At 34.1% G+C, this 22151-nt stretch overlaps 1 protein-coding gene and 1 pseudogene across 15 annotated transcripts in view; both read right to left on the bottom strand.

Annotated features, from left to right (window-relative positions):
* Nucleotides 1–22151, bottom strand: part of CEP63 (centrosomal protein 63) — a 42794-nt gene that overhangs the window by 12814 nt on the left and 7829 nt on the right. For 9 of the 15 annotated variants that reach the window (XM_015585833.2, XM_015585831.2, XM_015585830.2 and 6 more), the window contains exons 2-9: nucleotides 21870–21938; nucleotides 20755–20932; nucleotides 13460–13555; nucleotides 12519–12641; nucleotides 9879–9992; nucleotides 1375–1608; nucleotides 992–1131; nucleotides 31–168 (exon numbers count right to left, since the gene is read on the bottom strand). In XM_015585833.2, coding sequence (XP_015441319.1) covers nucleotides 31–168; nucleotides 992–1131; nucleotides 1375–1608; nucleotides 9879–9992; nucleotides 12519–12641; nucleotides 13460–13555; nucleotides 20755–20932; nucleotides 21870–21913 — 1067 coding nt within the window. In that variant the 5' untranslated portion in view covers nucleotides 21914–21938. The remainder of the gene's footprint in view (nucleotides 1–30; nucleotides 169–991; nucleotides 1132–1374; nucleotides 1609–9878; nucleotides 9993–12518; nucleotides 12642–13459; nucleotides 13556–20754; nucleotides 20933–21869; nucleotides 21939–22151) is intronic. The other 6 variants (XM_015585828.2, XM_025043639.1, XM_015585827.2 and 3 more) reach the window with 1 other exon arrangement.
* Nucleotides 20221–20339, bottom strand: LOC112475972 (annotated as a pseudogene).

Below are 22151 nucleotides of genomic sequence, written 5' to 3' on the forward strand. Positions count from 1 at the left end.
CATTTTTAAAATGTGTATATAATTATCTACCTGCCTTCCAGACGAGTCACCTCTGCCTGCAGAAGTTCTTCACTACTGTGGGTAAGATCCAGTTGAGACAGCACATTGTCTAAGTCCCCCTGCTCTTGAGAGGTGTACCTCCTTTCTGTCTGAGACTCCTCCAGTGACCTATGAAAGGATACAAGAGGACTATCAAAGGCTTTTCTCTTTGCAAACAAAAACGACATGCAACCTATTAAAATGTACCAACTGTTCTTGATAACAAAACTCTTTGGAACTCTTCAGTTTGTCTCCTACTTTACAAAAAGAATAGGAGAATAAAGAGCCAAGAGATGATGCTTCTCAAAAAAGTCAGCAGTGGTTTACTCCTTCCCTAACTGGAATTTGGCTTGTTTTTCAAGGGGAAAAAACAAAAATGACCAAAAAATCACTTTGTTGACACTTGATTCGAGTCAAAGAAACTGGAAAATTATAGGAGCGTTCTGCCAAGAATAGAAATGTGCACAAAACTTAAATTAAGCAAAAGGAACATAGCTCCTTCTATTTCTTTCCTTTACAAACCTCAGTAAACTGTACACAGAACTAAAATCAGTTTTAGGAACGTTTTTAAAGGGCCATCTCAATAGCTGGCTTATTGATAATGATGATAAACAGCTAAAATCCATGACCTATTCTACCAAGGAAGGGGGGCCTTCCAGAGATGTGGACTACAATTCGTTTGACATTCAGAATTTCACTGAAGGTATAGACTGACCGAGAGGTTTATAACTTTCAAAACATCAGTTTCTTGGTTAGAGACCTAAACTGGGGGCAGAAAAAACTAACCACAGAAATTTTTATAACATTATAAAACATTTAACTCAGGAATTAAAACTAGTTAAAAACCCATAATATGATCAAATACAAAATTATAAATATGCAATATTAAAACTGGTACTTAATGTCAAAACACCAAGTGGCTAAGATTAATAATATTTAAGGTTAAATATACCTCAGGGCCTCTACTGTATGTTGACTATTGATTGCCTTTAATTTTGATTGAAGCTTCTCCTTTCTCATTTTTGCATCATGAATGAAATATTCTTGAGAATGAAGAGTTGCCTTCAGTTGTTCCTTTTCTTCCTGCAGGACCTGCAAAATACTCAGAAAAAAAAGTCAGATGTTATTCCAATTATTCTATTTCAAGAGAAAAAGAAGCCAATGAATCAGACTAAAGTTATATAACAGGCACATTAATAAAGCTATCAATATATGATCCATTGGCTACACAGTAGGAAAGAAACCATAGATTTTGGAACCTAGTTCTAAGTTAATTATTCTCTCTTGAAATACGCATACACACCTTTCCCCAATCATAGTAATTTTAAAACACACCTCTAACAGTTTTTCGGATTCCCTCAATTTTTCATCTTTTTGCTGCTGCTCTTGCATAACGGTCATATTGGTTCCAACCAAGTCATTGACTCTCATGGTGAGGCGCTCTATTTCCAACTCATTGGCACAGATGGTGTCATTGGCCCGCTCCAGCTTACTGCTCAGGTGCTGAATTTCTGACTGGCTGGACAGTTCCACGGATTCCAATTTCTGTTTCCGATTGGCAAGCTGAGCCTAAAAATGCAGATTACCAATAGGTAAAAGTGAAATGATAAAAGAATAGTTAGTAAATGAGGAACACTAAAATGAAATTGAGTTTTACTTCCATAAAAACATAAAGCATTAGCTCATAAAAATTATATAATAACCCATTCATGGTTAGAAAAAAAAAAACTCATGAGAAAAAATAGAAATAGAGAACTTTCTAAACTTGATAAAGACTACCTACAAAAACTGTACAGCTAACTAACATCATACTTAATGGTGAAAAACTTGAAGCTTTCCCACTAAGATCAGGTACAAGGAAAAATTGTCCCCTCTCACCACTCCTTTTCAACATCACACTGGGTGTCTTTGCTAATGTGATAAGGCAAGAAAAGGAAATAAAAGGCATGCAGATTGGGAAGGAAGACTGTCTTTATTCACAGATAACATGACTGCCTATGTAGAAAATATGAAAGAATCAAACAAAAAGAGCTCCTGAAATTAATAAGCGGTTATAGTAAGGTTGTAGGATACAAGGTTAACATACAAAAAAAGTCAATCGCTTTCCTATATACCAACAATGAACATGTAAAATTTAAATTAAAAATATACCATTTACATTAACACCTAAAAAATTAAATACTTAAGTATAAATCTAACAAAATATGTATGAGATCTATATGAGGGTAACATACAAAAAAACAAATGGTCCGCAAAACATTCTTCTTTCCTTCTGAAGGTTTTACGATGCATTGTGATCATTAACCAGTCTACAAAACTCTGATGAATGAAATCAAATAAATGGGGAGATAGTCCATATTCATGAATAGGTAGTCTCAATATTGTCAATATGTCAGTTCTTCCCAATGTGAACTATAAATTCAATACAATACCAATCGAAATCCCAGCAAGTTATTTTATGAATATCAACAAACTTATACTAAAGTTTATATGGAAAGGCAGAAGACTCAGAACTGCCAATGTAATACTGAAGGAGAACAAAGATGGATGACTGAAGCTGCCTGACCTCAAGATTTAATACAAAGCTAAAGTAATCAAAATTGTGTGGCACTAGCCAAGAGTAAACAAATAGATTAATGGGACAGAACAAAGAGCCAAGAAATAGAGCCCTATAAATACAATCATCTAAACTCTATTGATAAAAGAACAAAGGCAATACAATGAAGCAAAGACAGTTTCTTCAAAAAATGGTGCTGAAACGACTGGACATTTATATGCATAAAAATAAATCTAGACGAAAACCTTATACCCTTCACGAAAATTAACTAAAAATGGTTCGTAAACCTAAATGTAAAATGCAAAACTATAAAACTCCTAGAAGATTACATAAAAGAAAACCTAGGTGACAGGGAATGGGGATGCCTTTCTAAATACACCAAAGACACAGTCCCCCCCACAAAATAATTGATAAATTGAACTTCATTAAAATTAAAACTTCTGCTCTGCAAAGACAATGTCAAGAGAAGAAGGAGACAAGCCTCAGACTGAGAAAATATTTGCAAAAGACACACCTGATAAAGATCTTACACAAAATTTAAAAAATAACTCTTAAAACTCAACTACATGAAAATGAACAACCCCATTCAAAAATGAGCCGAAGACCTGAACAGGGATCTTATCAAAGAAGATATACAGATGGTAAATAAACATAAGAAAAGATTATCTATATCTGGGAAATGCAAATTAAAACAATTATATACTTATTAGAATCGTGAAAATCTGAAGCACTGGCAATATCAAATGCTAGTGAGGATGTGGAGCTACAGGACACCTCTCACTCATTGGTGGTGGGAATTCAAAATGGTACAGCCATTTTGGAAGACATTTCCATTTTTTACAGAACTTAACATATTCTTACCAGACGAGATCAGGCGCATTCAGGGTGGTATGGCCGTAGACTAAACACCATATTCAGATGATTCAAAAAGACCACAAAATGTTTAAATTGGTAAGGTGGGGGAAGAACTGTGGAATTTTGTTCCTTAAAGAAAAAGGTGCTTGGGGAGCATTTGAGATCTTACTCCCTGGCATATGTCATCAGTTTGACGCAAATAAACTCTTGAAAATTCTCTAAAAAAATTAATTAAAGAGAGAAAAAGGTGCTTGGAGGGGAGGAGGGATTGGTTCTGTCCTCAGTTTTTGGACATTCCCTAAATTAGAAGATTTAACCAAATACAGTGCATCTCAGATTAGTTTCTTTCAATGATATATATATATATACTCAGGTACGCACAACTAAAATAGAGACCCGTAGTACATAGTTCCTGCAGACTTAGATAATTTTTAGGCTATGTATCCCATCTAAACTGGTTTTTAGCTCTGAACTTTCTAGTTTTCACAAGTTTTAATCCAGTATCCAGTCAGGTACTTCATCTATACACTGAAGATAGATATAAATTATCTATGTAAGTAAAACTTCCTTTATTCTAAATATTTTTAAAAGGTAAAGGTACTCAATTTTATTTTAGAAACGTAAGTGGAAATATCTCTGGAAAATCTATCTACTGTTTAAAAATTTTTACTGTACACAGAACAGGGCCAAAATCCTACACCATGGGCACATAAAGTAGATGCTCTATAATGCCCATAAACCAAAGAGAGGGTGGGAGGAGCAAGGCAAAGAAACAGACAAATAGTGTTTGTATAAATTACAGGTCAGGATTCCAGTGTAAAGAAGCAAATTTTTTTTAACCAGATTGCTATAATAGTATGAAAGAAGAACATCAAATACGTTTAGATCCACAAGAATAACTGCCAAGCATGCAACTGTCTCTAAATTTTGAAAATACAATATAAACTTTTTTTCCCCCAAATCTTATACAGAATCCTGTACAGAATAAATGAAAAGACGGGGTGCAGGTGAGAAGAAAATGGCTGGAGCTCAGCTTGCTAAACCTCCCCAACTCTACCTTAACCTGTACAGCAGCCCTGGGCTTGGCAAAACACACCTAGAAAACCACTGCCCAAATGGACACTCAGGATGAGAGACAATACATAATTGCAAAACACTAGTATTGTCTTTTTAATACTGCAATAGCTATTTGATACTAGCCAGTATAAATCTGTAATCTTAAAGTAAACTCAATATTGAAGTTATAGTTTAAGCCATAGTTTAACCACTGAGTCTAGATTTCATACTTAAAAACTAACCTACTTCTTAGTTTTGAAGAATCAAGAACATAGCCTACTTTTATTGATTCACTATTTTAGTCACACAGAAATAGTGTTTTCAAGCACAGTAAGAAGTACATTATCCCAAGTACAAATTCTAAATTTTCATTAACTAAGATTAATACACTATTTAATATATTTAATATGTAAAGAAAATACTTAGTGGTTTTCAAAAATAGAAATAAAATTAAACACAAAAAAATGTATTAAAGATAAACTTAAAAGAGTAAAACAGCAATTTTTTGGTTGTTTGCCTAAAGGCTAATAGTTTATACATTTTATTTTAGATACAGAAAATGTTAGTGGACAAGTGACCATGATTCACATTTAAAAAAATATATCAAATTCTTCCCAGTCAAAAAGTTTAGGCCTAAGAAATACCAGAAATATCTTTCGGAAAAATATTGTTCAGTGTGGCAGTCATTAACCACATGTGACTACTGGGCATCTGAACTGTGGCTAGTTCAAACTGAGATGTACTCAAAGTGTAAAATACACACTAGATTTCAAAGACTCAGTTAAAAAAAAGATTGTAAATTTAATGATAATATTTTTCATATACTGGGTTAAATAAAACATATTAATTTCACCTGTTTCTTTTTACTTTTTTAACATGATGGCTACAAAATGTTAAATTACATATATGACTCACCTTTTATTTCTATTAGACAGAGCTGCACTAGAATATCTCAAGAACACCTCTTCCAATACTAAGAAAGTCAGATATAATCATATAAACAACTTATAAAATAAAATAATGATTATTTTCCCTTAAATATCTGGTGTTAGAAATATTTTAAGGCTAATGTTTTTATACTCTTTTTTGCGTTAAGCACTGTCACTAATTTTTTGAACCAGAAACTTCTTATTAATCTAACATGTAGCAGTCTAACTACTCCATTGGAGTAGGTAGAATTATATCAACAATACAAATGACAGCAGAGGTGGTTCAAAGTAAAGAAATAATTAAGAAGGCAATTTACATCACAGAGATGGAAACAAAAGCTAAGGGTGAGCAATTAAAATGTGAGAGAAGGGAAGGGGCTGGAGATTGGGGTAAAGTCAAATCTTCTTCTGGCTTTATGGTATATAATCCTGGTGCTTCAAGGAAATGACTTTACCAGATAGTGAGATTACTGAGAACAAAGGAATACAAAGTAACAAGTGTTTTTTATCTCCCAAAGGATCCCTGTATGAAGCTATGGCCACTGAAGGCATCAATCTCTATCAAGCTCCCCATCAGTGTCAACTCCAAATGTGTCAGTGCAGGCCACAGCCTTGCAGCCTCTCCATTAGGTAGCAGCTTGAAGAGCCCATTAAGAAAATGGCTCCAAATAAGATTTTATCATTGTTGTATTTATGTCACCATAAACCTTTTGACAGTAGGTCTGAGCCAATTCAGTTAACTCTGTGATAATTCTACCAAGACAATGTATTAACATTTGAGTTAGGATCATCTTTTCTTCATTGGTTATAATAAAGCTTTTCAGGTGATTCCTTATTTTCTAAACAGAAATGACCTGATGTCTTAGACACTATACACATCCTTTTCTTATGCTTATAAAACCATCATTCTGTTGTCGGATCTAATAATGTCACATTATTTAACAACTGTACTTTTTCATATAATACATTTTAATATTTAATAGAACAAACATCCTCTTACTCTTTCTTTTAAAAAATGTTTCCTAGTACCCCTCATTTATTCTTCCATTTGAATTTTGGATCATTCTCTCAAGTTCTCAAAATGTAACAGTCAATAAATTGTGTGGATATCCATTTGGGAAAAAAAAACAAATTTAGTACCTTATCAAATACCCCCAAATAAATTTCAGATCAAATATTTTAAAAAGAAACTATAAAGCATTAGAAGAAATCTTGGCTTAGTTAAGGCTTTATAGTATGACATCCAAGATAGAATCCTAAAGAAAAAAAAAAACAATTAAGCAATTGTAAATAATTGTTTATAAAACAATTACCGCTTTTTCCCACCTATTAGACTGGCAGAGACAAGGCTAAAAATAAAAGTAGGGAAAATTAAAAGAAATAATAATGCTCAATAATGGGGAAGTATGAGGAGCTGAACATTCTCAAATATTGCTGGTGAAACTCTGTGTCAATACATCTTTGGAGAGTACTTTGACGATATATACTAAAGTCTTTAAGAATGTACAACTACACTGATGCAGCAATGTCACTTCTAGGGCCATTTCCTAAGAAAATAAATAAACATATACTCCTAAATGTTTATAAAAGGATGTCCTCCCAAGTACTATGTACAGGGTGAAAAAGTAAAAACACTAAATGTGCTACAATAAGGTATTAGTTACATAAACTGTGGTACATTTAATGGTAGATCGAACTTCTATGCAATCATTATGACTACAAATTTGTTGACATTATCATATTTTAAAAAAAAATTTCAATTTATGATAATTAAATATTGTATTATAAAATGCTTAGCATATAGCTTGCCAGAGTAAGTAGTCTACATTTTAAAATTATGTTTTATAGAAAATTTTAAACATACACAAATACAGAGAGGATAAGGTGATGAACCCCTATATATTCATCACCTAGCTTCAACAATTATCAACATTTTGCCATTTTTGGTAATTTTTAAAGTTTGCAACTATCCCTCCCTTCTCGTATACACACACATATAGTGTTTTTCTACCAAATAAATGTATATGAATGCAATGGACATTGCATATAAGCATAGGAAAGGTCAAAAGAAATTTACACTAAAATGTTAATAATGGTAATTCTCTAAAGGATGGAATTATGGGTGATATTATTTAATTCTCATTTCATCTACATTTTCTTATTTTTCTAAAATGAACATGCATTATGTAATTTCAATAGCTAACTAAAAGAAAAAAACTCAAGCAAATACATAACTCCAAGAGAGAGAAGTTATTCTGAGCTTCACTTCAGAAGTTAAAAAATATATAAGAAAAAAGTTTATATTAAGAATTTTTAAAAATTGAGGGGAAGTATGGATGTTGATATCCATTTATTTAATCTCCCAGATTTTCTACCTTTATTGTTCAATGATGACCCACATATAAACAAAATTCAATGTGTCAACCTTTACTGGATTCTGATCTGAGCATTCAACTGTAAAAAGACATTATTTTAGACAATGTCTAAATGGGAAAATGTGAACATAATGGATATTGAATTATATTAAGAAGTTATTTATTCTGCTAATGTGATACTGGTATACTGTAATTGTGTTTAAGTCCTTATTGTTGAGAAATAAGACAATGTCTGCTACATGCTTTATAATATTCCATCCAAAAATAAAAAGTAGGGAAGGATGAAAAAAGATTGGCAAATGAGTTGTTTTTCAATGGGTATAGAGGCTTAGTTTTGCAAGTTGAAAAAGTTCTAGAGATCTGATGATCTGTATATAGTTAACATTACTATACTACACTCTTTAAAAAAGTTAAGACAGCAAATTTTAATATGTTTTTACCATGCAAAATCAAACTGGCAAAATTATGATAACTATTAATGCTTGGTAATGGGTATACAAAAGTTCATTTAAAAGTTTTTTGTTTTTTTGTTTTTTTAATGAGAACGATACAGCACTGCTACATACTGAATCACAGAAAGATTTAATTTTGTTTGGTTTGCTAAGGGAGAAAGAAATATAAGTAACATTTTTTTGTGTGTCAAATAGAGCAGTTTCATTTTAAACAAAGCTGTCAGAAGAATAATTCAAATACTCTTAGAAGGGAAAACAAATGTTGGCTTTTTAAAGGCTTATTATTTTAGTCCTAGCTGAATTATGGCAAATAAAAATCTCATTTTTACTAACAATAAAGTTTTAATTATGCAGAATAATCACATAGTAATTTGAAAAAAAGGATCTGCAATCAATACTAAGTAAACTTCATAGATGAATAATTAGAATTAAAATTTAAAACTCAATTTTCTTTTTGCCTATCTGAAGGCTGTAATTAGAATACAACAATATCTTATAGATACTTATGTTTGTTTAGTGCTTTAATTCAGGTCAAAAGCTCAGGTCTAGAAATCTAAGATTTAATTGGTCCATTCTGACTGTATAGTTTGCTGCAGCTTTGAAAATAATTTTCTTCCTTTTGGTTGCTGTGGGTACCCCCATTCAGTTTATCAGCCAGCTGATATTTCAGGGGTCAAAAGCCAATATGTTACTGAGACTTAAAGCAGAAAATAATGCAGATTGTTAAAAAAAATTCCCTCCAGTTCTCTTATCTATCCAGTCCATTCCCTCTTTCCATAAAACTGAGATAACTATCAACCTTGACAGATCATATTAAACAGATAACACATAACTGTATATAAAGAACTGCATCCAGAAGCATCAAGACAGTGTCTAGCACATAAAATATGGTCACAAATATTCATTTCCTTCTACGTTCACTTCCCTTTACATTCTTGGCTTTTCACTGAAAAAGCAAACGCGTCCTAAAAAGAAAAATTCCTAAAATAAGTGGCTATTTTTTGATTTTGCCTAAGCCATTAGTTCATTTAAAGAAAAAAAAGTTTCTACTAGTGTTTTAAATGCGTTTCTATTGCCACCAAGACACTGCTTTTAATTAGTGCACATGCCAATGCAGTGTGACTCTCTCAGCATTTGTATCCAGACAGGCAGACTAGCTGAAGCTCCCTGGCTGAGATAACTCAGCCAGAGTAACCCAGCTACCACAGAGACAGAGCAAGACACAGACGGAAGTAGAGCTAAGGCAAAAGCCAAAAACTTCCAAACAAGTAAGCCAGAGCAACAACAGAAACACAAAGAAACGAAGGCAATGGAGAGAGAACAGAGGTAGAAAGAGAGGGAAGTGGAGAGAGGGAGAGAGAACAAATTTAGGAGAGTGAACATGAAATGACTGTAGAGCAAGCCTGAGGATGTAAGACACTGACAGAGTGAGAGAGCAAGAAAGAGCACCTGAGTGAGGGAGTAAGGAAGCCAGGGAGGCAAGCGAGCAAAGGAACAACTGGGCATGTGGATATGAGTGGATATGAGTAAGCACACACTTATTATGGCATTAAGCTAGTTCAAATTTAATCAAAACCTCTCTGTCTCTCATTCTTTTAAAATATCTTAAACCTACCTGAATTATCTCTGATTGTTCAGCCAGAGCTTTCCTTTGTGCCTCCAGAGAAGATACCTGTTGCTGATAAATCAAGCGTTGCTTCTCCCAGTCCAGTGATTTCTGACGAAATTCCTGAAGAGGCAATTAAGGTACTTAAGTTCTAAGTGCTTCCCCTTGCTGTCACTACTTCCCAGATTCACTTTTAATTTTTCCCCACATCCCCGGGTACACATGCACCTTTCTCACAGCAGGAGCCCCATTACTCACTTAGCTGACAGAACTGTAGAGTAATACCAAATTTCTTACATACTGTGCTTCTGGATATCTGTCTTTCTAAATTTAACACCCTAATGGTGAAGGGTATGAAACACTGGGTTCATGATGATTTTCATAGATTTGCTGCCACCTAAGGGTTGTTATAATTTTTTAGTGAGTTTTCAGAAAACTGATGCTAAGATAACTAAAATTTCAGAATATAATTATGAGTATCCCACTCTACCCAATTCTTGATATACAAACCCAGGAATTGAACAGATTCAGATAAATTTTCAGCTAAGTCTTTTGGCCCAATTCTTACTTCCCAGTATTTAAAATTCAAATAGATGCAGATAACACAATATCCTTTGGTATACAAATTTTACTATCTTAACAGAAGAACTGCAAAGACTTAAATAGCAAGGGAAACCTGCACTCAATTTGAATAGATATTTGTAACCCAAAGCCAAAAAGTTCAAAATTAATGATGGAACCACAGGAACTTGAAGTTGCATAATCAGAAAACGGGCCCAATATTTATGAAAACAGGGTAGCATTAGTACCCAATTGAGGCAAGTGACCACAAATTTAAATTGAGACCAGTCAGCATGATTATGTTTTTCTCCAGTCAGGTTCTGCCACACATAGCAAGTAGAGAGTGAATAGAAAGCTAGATTTAATCAGATTTAAGGTTTTGCCAAGCAAATATGAAGCAAGAGAGGGGCACAGCTAATGAAGGGGAGTGTAAGGAATGTAACTATGGAATTAAGCTGGGTAAGGATTGATAAGTGAGGACATGAGGAACAATGAAAAGGTAGCAGAATTCAATCACTTTAAAAGGATGGGGTCAAGTGATTATTGAGAGCAAGGCATTAAAGGGAGTGAGCTGAAAAGACAGGGATGGTAGTCAGAGAATGAGATGCTGAATATGTGATTCTAGGAAGCGTTAAGTATTAGTAATGACAACACTTAAGGAATGGCAATGGGAATTAAGGAGATAGGAAGGAGATCAAAAACATCTATGGAGGAAAAGAACAGCAAGGAACTCAAAGACCAGAGTATTATAAACATCAACCCTGTGGATACTGAAAGCCTCAAGAATTATGATAAGAGTAATGTTGGAGTGACAGTGAACTGGGAGCTGAAATCTTTGAACCAAGGGAGTAAACTAGGGATCAGAAGATGACTACCTTGGTTGTATGTACATTGGTTGGCGATATAGGCTGATGACAAGAAAATCAAAGATAGTGGGTAGAAAGGAAAGAGAATGGTCATGAAGCGGTAATGAGGAGCAAGAAGTGGTAATGAGAAGTCTGGGGTGGGGGTACCCAGTTATTACTGAAGAGAACTGGAGAGGAAGCAGTATCTGTGCAGCCCTCTGATTCTAAGCTCTTCAAATGTATAAAATATTGAGATGCAAAAAAATATTAAACACAGAAATTATAATTCTAGGTAGTAATATATATTGGCACTTGTGGGTGACAGGTTTCTCTGAGTAAAAACATTTTAAGTAATCATAAAAAGATGTTGAACAAATAATTTGAGATGTTCCTCAAATTAGAATCAGCTAGGGAAGCTGGATAAAATGCAGATGTCTAGGTCTCATGCCATACTACTGGATCAGAATCTCTGAGAGCCTAAAGAGGGCCCTGGGCTATTCCTAGGTGCACTGGAGAACCAAGAGCATACACAAAGGAGGGGAGTGGCAGATCCAAGGGGAAAAGAGTGACAGCCCTGTGCTGCTCCTTCATTCGCTCTTGGCAGTGTTAACTCGCCACCTCCTTTAAGTCCTCCAGAGAATCAATATAGTGTACAATAATCATGGGGTTACCCAGTCTTAATAAAAACGAAGTCAGCAAAGAGGGAAGTAAATGGCTTACCATATCTAAATGTGAACTGAGGATAAACAATCTGACATGGAGAGTACTCTGTACAGAAAAGCCATGTACTTTCAACATTTACTAAGCCCCTATTCTACTAGGTGATAAGAACACTGCCCATGGAGGAGTGCTAGCAAATGGTGGTCACCGTTTCTCAATATTGGCATTTTGGGTACAATAATCCTTCCTGTGTAGAACATTCCTCAGTATGTTTAGTGTTCTTGTCTCTTAAACATCAGTTTTCACTCTCATTTTGACAACCAAAACAATGTCTCCATACATTTCCGAATGCCCTCAAAGGGTGGTACTGCTCCATTGAGAATTACTGATAGCCAGTAACCCGATCAACCACATGGAACCAGATGACTAGATACACAGAAGATCACCTTCGACCTTTAAGATAGCTTGGCGGCAGTCCTGGAGATGGCAGAAAATTGATTTCAGGAACTAGCACTATTAGAAACAGCAGTTTCCTACATGAGGGCTAACAATCACTATGAAGAAAATATTACTATGAACATACCTCTATTTTTCCGGTTAACCTCTCAATTTCAGACCGATCTTCCCTGTGATTTTTGGCGTTTCCTCTGAAGTCTCTTATTTGCTTTTTCTGTAGTTTTTCATAGCTTCTCTTCAGTCTGTCTAACTGTAGACACAGTTATTTCTAGACTTAAAATTTAAGAATTTGTAAACAGTGGTGATGGAACAAATTGGTATTACGAAAGCAAGAGCAGAGCTAAAAGGTACTACTGAAAAATAGATGAAGAGCATGTTAGATTTGTAAATTAAAATATAAAACTCAAATTCATATAAAAATAAACACTAGAAAATAAATACCTTGTCAAAGAAAAAATAAAGGGAAAAATATTTTTAAACAAAACTTTAATTTTTACTACAATAGCCTTCACTTAAGGGCTCTATAACTCATCCTCACCCCCAATAAAGCAGCAAACTAAAATTCTTTCTTTTCTCTAGGCCTATGGTTCTTGAACCATTCTCCTGTGGAAAACTGATATTCAGAGTAAGGAGAAGATTGAGTTAAATAAAAGCAGTTATTTCCCAATCTGAAAAATAAGACTGAGTTAATAGAATTTTCTCACCCAAAATGCTTCTGAAACCTTTGGATCTTCCATTATTTAAAATCTAGTTAGTCATTTAACTCTGAAATTAATATTTAATATGTTTTTGGTATCAATATTTTACAGTATTATACAAAAATAGCTCTATTTCTTTCAAGTACTCAATCAAGAAACACATTTTAACATCCCTGTTCTAGGTCGTGTTAAACACAGAATTAGGCAAGATTCTTTGCCTGGATTTAAGAACACAGAAATAGATTTCCACCTCTCTACCTCCCATGAAATATATACTTCCCATTTTAAAAGTAAAGACTACCTCATTAACAAAAGTCTCAAGAGTTAAAGAGACAAAATTAGACAACACAGAATAGAAAGAAAATCTCACTTCTTCATGAAGTTTCTTTAACTCCTGCTTATAGTCCATGGCCATCTCTTGCTTGACTTTTTCATGTTCTTCTACTTGCTGACGTAACATTCCAACCTAGAAGCATATAGGTAATAGTATTTTTCATTATTAGCATTGAAACAATATCCATGAAACATAAAAATAGGAAACAATCTTTGTACTTATCTGTAAACATAAGTTCTCAACTGTGTATGGTAATACCCTACTCCTCAGTAAGTGAAATATCTAATTATTTAATGGTCCATAACACTGCCAAAAAATGGAAAATGACTGTTCTAGAATTTCTAGTTTAAATGAAAACTTGCTCTGATTTATTCTCTCTCACCCTTTTTATCAAAAAAAAAAAAAACTCATGAAAAAACAAGAGATATAAAGTTATAAGAACCTTGAAAACTAAGACTATTCAACAAAAATCTAGGAGATGTCAAGAATAAGTTCTATAAATCAAACTGCAAAATAGTAATGTCAGATAGAAAGACAGTAGGAGACTTGTACCTGCTTTATCTCACTTTAGAGAAATCAATTCCACCAACCAGGGTAAGGATGTTATCCTAACCCATTTTTCAATAATTTGAAACCAGCCACAACCAGTTCATGCTCAGCCATCACCTCCAGAAATTTCCACCAGTATTTCTCTACATCTCTCAACAATCAGTTAGAATTTCATCTATTAACAAGTTAGGAGGGAGAGGGATAACGGGAAATAGAAGGTAGTCATTTCAATCACAATACAGAATGATAACTTTAAAACAAAACAAAAAAACCCCAGATCTTAAAAGTGCTCATTACAAGACAAAAAAATTATAACTACGTGTGATGATAGATGTTAATGAGACTTACTGTGGTGAGCATTTTGCAATATATACAAATATTGAATCATTATGTTGTACACCTGAAACTAATGTAATGTTATAGCTCAATTATATCTCAATTTAAAAAAACAGAAATAAAAGAAGTAGAAATTGGTAGCTGATGGATGGTCACGGGGATGGGGACCACAGCACAGGGAATGCAGTTAGCATTAATGTAATGGCTAGGTAGAGAGGGAGAGGATGGAAAGAGTAATTAGGGGAATCGTTTTATAAACTATATAAATGTCTAACCAATGTGCTGTATACTTGAAACTAATAAGAAAAGTCTTATAAGAACAAGGAGTTAATGCCATTCCAATTAAAAATTGTAGTAGAATTTTTTTAAACTTGAAGAAGTAATTCTGAAGTTCAAAATGGAAGAATTAAATATACCAATAAAATGGGAAAGAGAAAACTAAAAAAAAGATCTAAGTGAATATTTACTAGATTTCTGGGAAGGAGAGAACTTTCAGAGCTTAAAACTAATAAAAGAGTCATTTTAAAATGACAGATTTGACTATGTAAAATATAAAACTTCTATATGTTAAAAAATCCCATTAAAATTTAAAAGGAAATAAACTGAGAAAACCATTTATAAAAAAGTATATCAAAGGATTTTTACTTTTTAGGTATCTTTTTCTAACTTGTTTCCCAATGTTCAGAGAACACACTATGATATCAAGCCTTTGTATTATGTCAAGGTTTACTTTCCAGCCCTGCAAATGGTCAATTTTGGAAAGAGTTCTGTTTGTGCTAGAAAAGAATGTGTACTCTGCAGTGCTCTTTGTGCAATGTTCTATATGTATAAATTAGGTAAAGTTTGTTGATCATGCTGCGCAAATCTAAAGCCTTACTGATGTTTGTCTCTTGTTCCATTAGTTACTAAGAAAAGTGTGTTAAAATTCCCAGTTATAATTGTGGCTTCATCTATTTCTCCTTGTAGTTCTTGTATACAGATAAGGACAAGCGAGAGAGAAATTTAAGACTATTTTTTTAGATACTTATGAATTTAGATTTTTTTTGTCTTAGTTTGCGTTCTCACAAAAGAACAGCCTGAGACATGGGCTTCAAGGCAGGTAATTAGAGGTGATCTCAGGAAGCACAATGAGGAAATGAAGAAGGAGACCTAGGGAAGGAAGGAAAGCCAATAAAAAGGGTGTGTTACCTAGTCGATTTCTGCAGTTAAGCAGCTGGAGATAAATCCCACTGGGAGCTCACCAAGGAACCAGACAGAATGGGAAGCTGGAGAATTTCTACCCGTTCCAGTCCCTCCGCTGCTTGAGGCTTGCCCCAGGAGTGGTAACTCCCCTACATTTCCAGGTTTCATCTTCCTAAGGAGCAACTTTCCAAGGCTCCAGTGAGAGAAGCATAGCGTAGTGAGATGCTGGCAGTGCACAGGGAGCTGTATGTAATAGCTGAGATGAAATCAGGAAGCAAAGAAAATGCGGTATAGGCCACAAAGAATGTCTGCTACAGTGATATATCTTAAAATTTCATATTTTATCATTATAAAGTATTTCTCTTCACCTTTAGTAATGTTCACGGCTTGTGCTTGAAGTGTACTTTTTCTAATATGGATATACTTAGACAAAATTTCTTTTCAAAGTGTTTAAATGGTATATATTTTTATTTTACCTTTACTTTCAACTTTGCCATATCTTTACATAATAATTCAGTTTAATTATTTTTACCCTGTTGGACAATTTTTATCTTTTAACTGGGCCATTTAGTGCATTTACATTGAATGAACCTACCTGGATTTAAATCTATCATCTTATGAAATGCCATTTATACTTAATAAGCTCTACGTTCCTTTTTCTCTCTTGCCTTCTTTGGAACTGATAATTTACCATTTCATTTTTCTTCTGTTAGCTTGGAAAACATATACTCTATTAATGTTAATATATACTTCTAATAGTTCTGTCAAGATTAAAACATGGATCTGTGACTGAACAAGCTAATGTTAATTAGTAGTTTTACCAATTCCCAGGCAACCCAAGGACTATAGGAATACTTTAATTCCATCTGCCCCAATCTGATTTAAACGCCATCATAATCCTGTATATATTAAACTAAAAAGGCTACTGTTGTTATATATAGTCAATATTCATTTAAATTTACCCACATATTTACTGTTGCCTTTCATTTCTTCCTTAATCTCTTAAGCTTCCACCTGGGATCGCTTTCTTTCTGCCTGAGAACATTTTTTAATATTTCTTTGGTGCAGGTCTATTAATGACAAATTCTCTCAATTTTTGTTGATATGAAAACATCTTTGTTTCACCTTTATTTGGGTACAGATTCCTGGTTTGGCAGAAGAAAAAAAGTCATTTCTTTGTTTGTAGATATCATTCTACTATCTTCTGGTTTTCGCTGTTTAGCTGACAAGTCAGCTTTTAGGAACTGTTTGTAGATAATGTCTTTTTACCTTGATAAATAATGTTTTTTATTTTCTTTGATTGCTTTTCAGATTTCCTCTTTGTTTTTAGTTTCCAATCTAAGTAAATATTTCTTTTTATATATCTTGCTTGAGATTCTTGGACTTTTTAAATATATGACATTCCTCACTTTTGGCAAAATCTCAGGCAATTTATCTTTAAATATTGCTTCTGCCCATTCTCACTCTTTTTTCTCCTCCAGGGATTTCACTCACATTAGACCCTCTCATTGTATCCTCTTCCTCTTATCTTCTCTTCTGTATTTGCTATTATTTTGTCTATGCTTTATTCTAAACATTTTCTTCCGTGCTATCTTCCAGTTTATTAATTACCTCAATCTTTAAGGCCTTAATATCAATTATTGTATTTTTCAATATTTTAATTTCTACTCACTTTAGGTTTGTTTATAGTTTCCAATTCTTTCTTGAAGTGCTCAATCTTATCTTTTATCTCTTTGAACACAGTAAACAAAGCTATTGTAAAATCTGAGCATGACAGTGCCAATATGTAGATTTGCCTTGGGTCTGTTTCTATCTTCCATTGCCTCGGCTTTTTTTCATTTTTGTTGTCTTCTTGTATGTGTCTGAGGTTACTTGCTCAATGGTTATCAAGCATTATATTTGCAAAAATTATTTGAAGAAATAATTAAAGACTCAGAATGGTATTATTTTTCCTTGGGAGAAAATACAGGTTTGCTTTTTCCAAGTTTCAGGAAGCCCTAGCACTTTGAAGATGCCTGGGGACAGCAGCACTTTAGGATCTTCTTAAACTTACCTTGGAGATTTAAATGCCTGCAGCTGAATGGCAATGTGAAGAGGGCCTGTTGTATATCTGGCCCATCCTTACTTCTAGGTGCTGCCTTTATGGGTCCCAACCCGAAGTGAGCGGGGTTCAGAGCCATCTTGGACACCAAATCCTTTACTGTCTTAATGCCTTAGAATTACCACAAACCTCATTCAATCTCTATCCTCTCAGCTGCCTTTTCTAATTTCAGCTATTAATTTCCCCAAACCCTGGGGACACCTTCCTGGACCTGTAGCCTAACGATGTAAATACTGAGTAATGATTTAACCAAAAATTAAGATATATAATCCTGGCAGGATGATGAAATGGAAATTGTATGAAGAGAGCAAAACCCTTAATTTTCATGGTTGCAAGTCATCAGATAAATAGCTAAGACTGAAAATTAGGATATGTCAGTATAAAATGTTACTTAAAAACATGGGGAGAATACCAAAAGAAAGAGTTAAAGTCTTTGAAATGACTGCTCCAGAGGAGCAGATTTCCTAGGTTCAGAGGGATGGGGCATATAATTACTGTTCTTCCTTATGAGCCTTGTAGAAACATTTTTCTTTGTATTTATTATATGTGGCAAGCATAAATATTAAATGTAGATTATTTAATTTTATTTATGTACCAGAGTCTAGTTCATAATGAGCAATGAAAATATTTAAATTTCTTAAAGAAAAGGAGAAAAAAAAGAAGTTAAATGTTGAAAAAAAGGGTGATGGACTGCATTAGGTAAAGAAATGGGAGCCAAGGCTTGAAACCGTCAGTAGGAATGACAGAAGGGCTGAACTAACTCATTTTAGATACAATTTATAGTTTTCAAAGTGCTTTCTTAAACAGTAACTCAATCTTTACAACACTGGGACATAGGGTTTTTAATCCTAATTTTACACATGATGAAACAGGTTCAGAGAGGTTAAATTATTTAAGGCCATTCAACTGAAAAGAGGCAGAGCCAGGACTCCAAATTCTTTACTCATTTCATTGTCTACCTGCTCTGTAGGGGGTGAGAAGGTAACAGAAGCGGAAATATCCATTAAAACCAACCCAATCGCAACAGTGAAATCAGACACACATAAAGTATTTATTCACTTAGGAAATGAATTGTTTATACTAGTACTTCTTCAAGTATGATCTGCAGGTCAGCTGGAGCTGGTCACAACAGCAAACCAGCACGATATCGGGGTGCTTGAAGCACAATGTAAATCGACTGTGTCATGAAACACACTGTTAATGCAAATGACATTTTTATATAGCAAAACTTTCTATGAAGTGAAAGATGCAATGTACTGATTTACAAGCTTTTTATCTCACTGTGGACCTGTCATTTGAACAGCACTGGTTTACGCCATAGGACTAACTGCTTCTAGGCTGCCATTCTTATTTAAGAATGACAAAAACTTAAAGCTCTAAAATCTTGTTCTTATGTCATTTACTGTTCAAAGTAGATTATGAATGTGGTATTATCAACACAATTTCACAGACAAACTCTACAGAATAGATGATTCCCATTACTAGTGTCTGGTAAAAGCACTTTATTTCTAGAAACTTAATCAAATTTCAGCAGACCATTCAATGAAGCAGCAAATTGACCAGACAGCTACAATTCTAAATTTCTTTTATGTCCCAGGCCAAACCTGTAATCTTTAAATCCGTAACATGGAACCTATAATTTCTCTTTAAGGTATCAAGTAATAGCAATAATGCCTTATGACATCCAAATTAAGCTACAAAAATAAGTTCAAACAGCCTCAGAATGACTAAATATTCTCATAATCACACACGCAGAAATTTCTTTAACAGGTTTCTAACAAAATAAATGACTCAGATATCTACATACAGTGTTTTTCGTGTCTAGGACATCACTATCGCTTTAACTTACCAAACAGAACTACTTTTGTTTTGCCCTCAGAGAAATGAAGTAGTGGTAGCTAAAGCAGCTTACCAGACAAGGTACATTGACCCTACCCGAATTATAGTTTTTAAAAAATCAAATATGATTCCATGTACTTTTTTGCATAAGGTGTAATTTTAAAATATACTCTCAAAGTTCTATCCAAATTTTAAAATGAATTCCAGTTTAGCCAATGGCATTCACAGAAAACTGAATTTGACACAGCCAATGTTACTATGTACTACTTTGACCCAAAGTGCAAACGGCCAACTAATGAGTCTCTTGACAAGCATAAAAACACTTTTATCAAGTCTAACTCTCTCCTTGTTACATCTAAAATACTCTTAATAAGTATCATCAACAAAATCACAATCTCAGTGTGCCCCACTCACAGAAGTGTACCTGAACAAGTTGAATAACAGCACTAGTGAGCGGTGATCCTACTGGCAGAAAAGTCCATCAGAGTGAGGCTTGAGCCCCGTGGTTCCCTACAACTCTTTCAATTCTTCTGAGACTGACATTCATGCCAGAAATTTAGAGGCAATTCTTGTGCTTCTAAATGCTTTATGCTTCCCTTCAAATATTCAGTGTACTTTTTACTGTACCAGCTAAATTATGAGAAATCAATCAGCGAATATTATTAAGCTTTCTCCCTCAAATCACCAATAACCATGAGTGGTAAAATTGCAAGTCATTTTTACTTTTTGCTTTTCTTTCTTTTCCCCTAATTTCAAACAAGGGCAAAATAATGTGTTTTTTTTTTTTAAACGCCTACAGTACCTGGTATTCCTAAGTGGTCTCCCATTCAAGTACTAACCAGGCCTGACCCGGCTTAGCTTCAGAGATCAGACGAGATTGGGCACGTTCAGGGTGGCATGGCCGTAGACCAAATATAAATTTTTTAAAAAGGGTTTTCTAAATTTTTTTTACATCTAACCAAAATAGGCAAATTATTGAATTTTGGGCTTAACTTTTTATACTAGACATAGAAATAGGCCAAAAACGATGTTCACGAAACTCAATGAATGTTAACACAGACATGTAATAGGTTGAAGGGATTCTGTGACAACCTTTACATTTTCATAAAGAAGTTATTTATCGATTGTATGTGACCAAGGTAACATGATCCCTGAAATATACTTAAACATTTTCACAATAAATTTTTCTTCTTAAAAAACCATCAGAAATAAAAGACAACACAGAAACACTAACTTGTCACAAAAACACTTTCTTCAACAAATATTTAAGAAACATATTTAAAAGGTCAAAATATCAAAGAGAGGACTGAATCAACTGTTTTACCTCTTTATGTTTCATATCCAACTGGCTCCTAAGAGTCTTAAGCTCTTGTTCACGGATGTCCAAGCAGGTTTCTAGAGCATGCGTCTGTCCTTCCCATTCAGATTTTTTATGAGCCACCATTATGTCAATCTGCTTCATGAGCTCCTGTAATTCTGCTTCACAAGATGTCAAAAATCCCCTATAAATAAGAAAAGATCCTTAAGAACATAGAACGTATGTCAAAGTGGCTTTTCATCTTTCAGATGTAAAAATATAACAGACATAAACCTACCTGAGGTGGAACATGTCAATAAATAAGCAGAAGCAAAGAATAGGATATCTGAGCTTTTCCTTTTAATGTTCAATTTAAGGTGATTACTTATTCCACAGAATATTCTGTCTTCCTCTAACACCCAACCTAAAGCCTAAGCCGTTTGATCAAATGTAAGATTGATGTTTTAAGTCTTGCTTGTGAGTGAGACTTCCACAACTAACAACTAGCACTTACGTAATATTTTAGGAAAGCATTCAGGAAGAATCCAAGCCAACTTAGGTCACATTCTCAGCTAGCCAAAATAAAAAGCCTTGGAAGCAAGTAGGCTATTGGGAAAATGATAATACAATTTTAAGAGCTATTTCAACAAATTCATCCTTGAGCCATATTTATTTCAATTATTTTTTCACACCTTATTATTAGAAACTTATTTCAACCTATGTGATTATTGTAAACTTACTGGTGTCCTTCACAGTTTCAGGAGATGCAGAGTTGAGAACAGAAGTGGACACAGATGTACTAGATGCAAAGAGGTTTCCAGGAATGGTCACAGAGCTGTAACTACTAACACTTAAGCACTTTTTTTAAAAAAGCACTTGTTCTTAGTGTCACAAAACCTTTGTACTTCTACTTTTGCTTTTTACAAGTAGAAAATTTAAAGAGGGATAAAAGCAAGTATCCAGATTCATACTGCTGAGAAAAGGCAAAAACCCAGAGAGAGATACTGTCCAAAAATGACATGAATCAGCTTAGCTTTTGCTGAACACTTTTGCTTCTGTACCCAGAGCACAAGAGAGTCAGAGGCATAGCTCAAACGTTTTATAAAGTCAAGTGAGAAGCTCAAGGTCAAAAGCAAACTTACCCACCATGTCCCCGATTTTGTATTCCTTCCAACAAAGCCTCCATCGCCAAATCCCCTTTGTTTTGGCAACTGAGAAAGCAAAAAGATCAGTAAGGAGAAAATTTATTTTTAAGGTCTAACGTTCCAACTGACAAACTTAAGAATGTGAATGAAAGCACACAAATGAGAAAATGCAGCATTTCTAAAGATGACTGTAGGAGCAGTCAAGGAATTATCACTTCACGAAATATTAGGACCAAATACATTTCAGACTAAAATAACTTAAAATGATCTTAACTTCTG

This window comes from Pteropus alecto, unplaced genomic scaffold, assembly GCF_000325575.1.
Source record: "Pteropus alecto unplaced genomic scaffold, ASM32557v1 scaffold92, whole genome shotgun sequence".
NCBI lineage: Eukaryota > Metazoa > Chordata > Mammalia > Chiroptera > Pteropodidae > Pteropus > Pteropus alecto.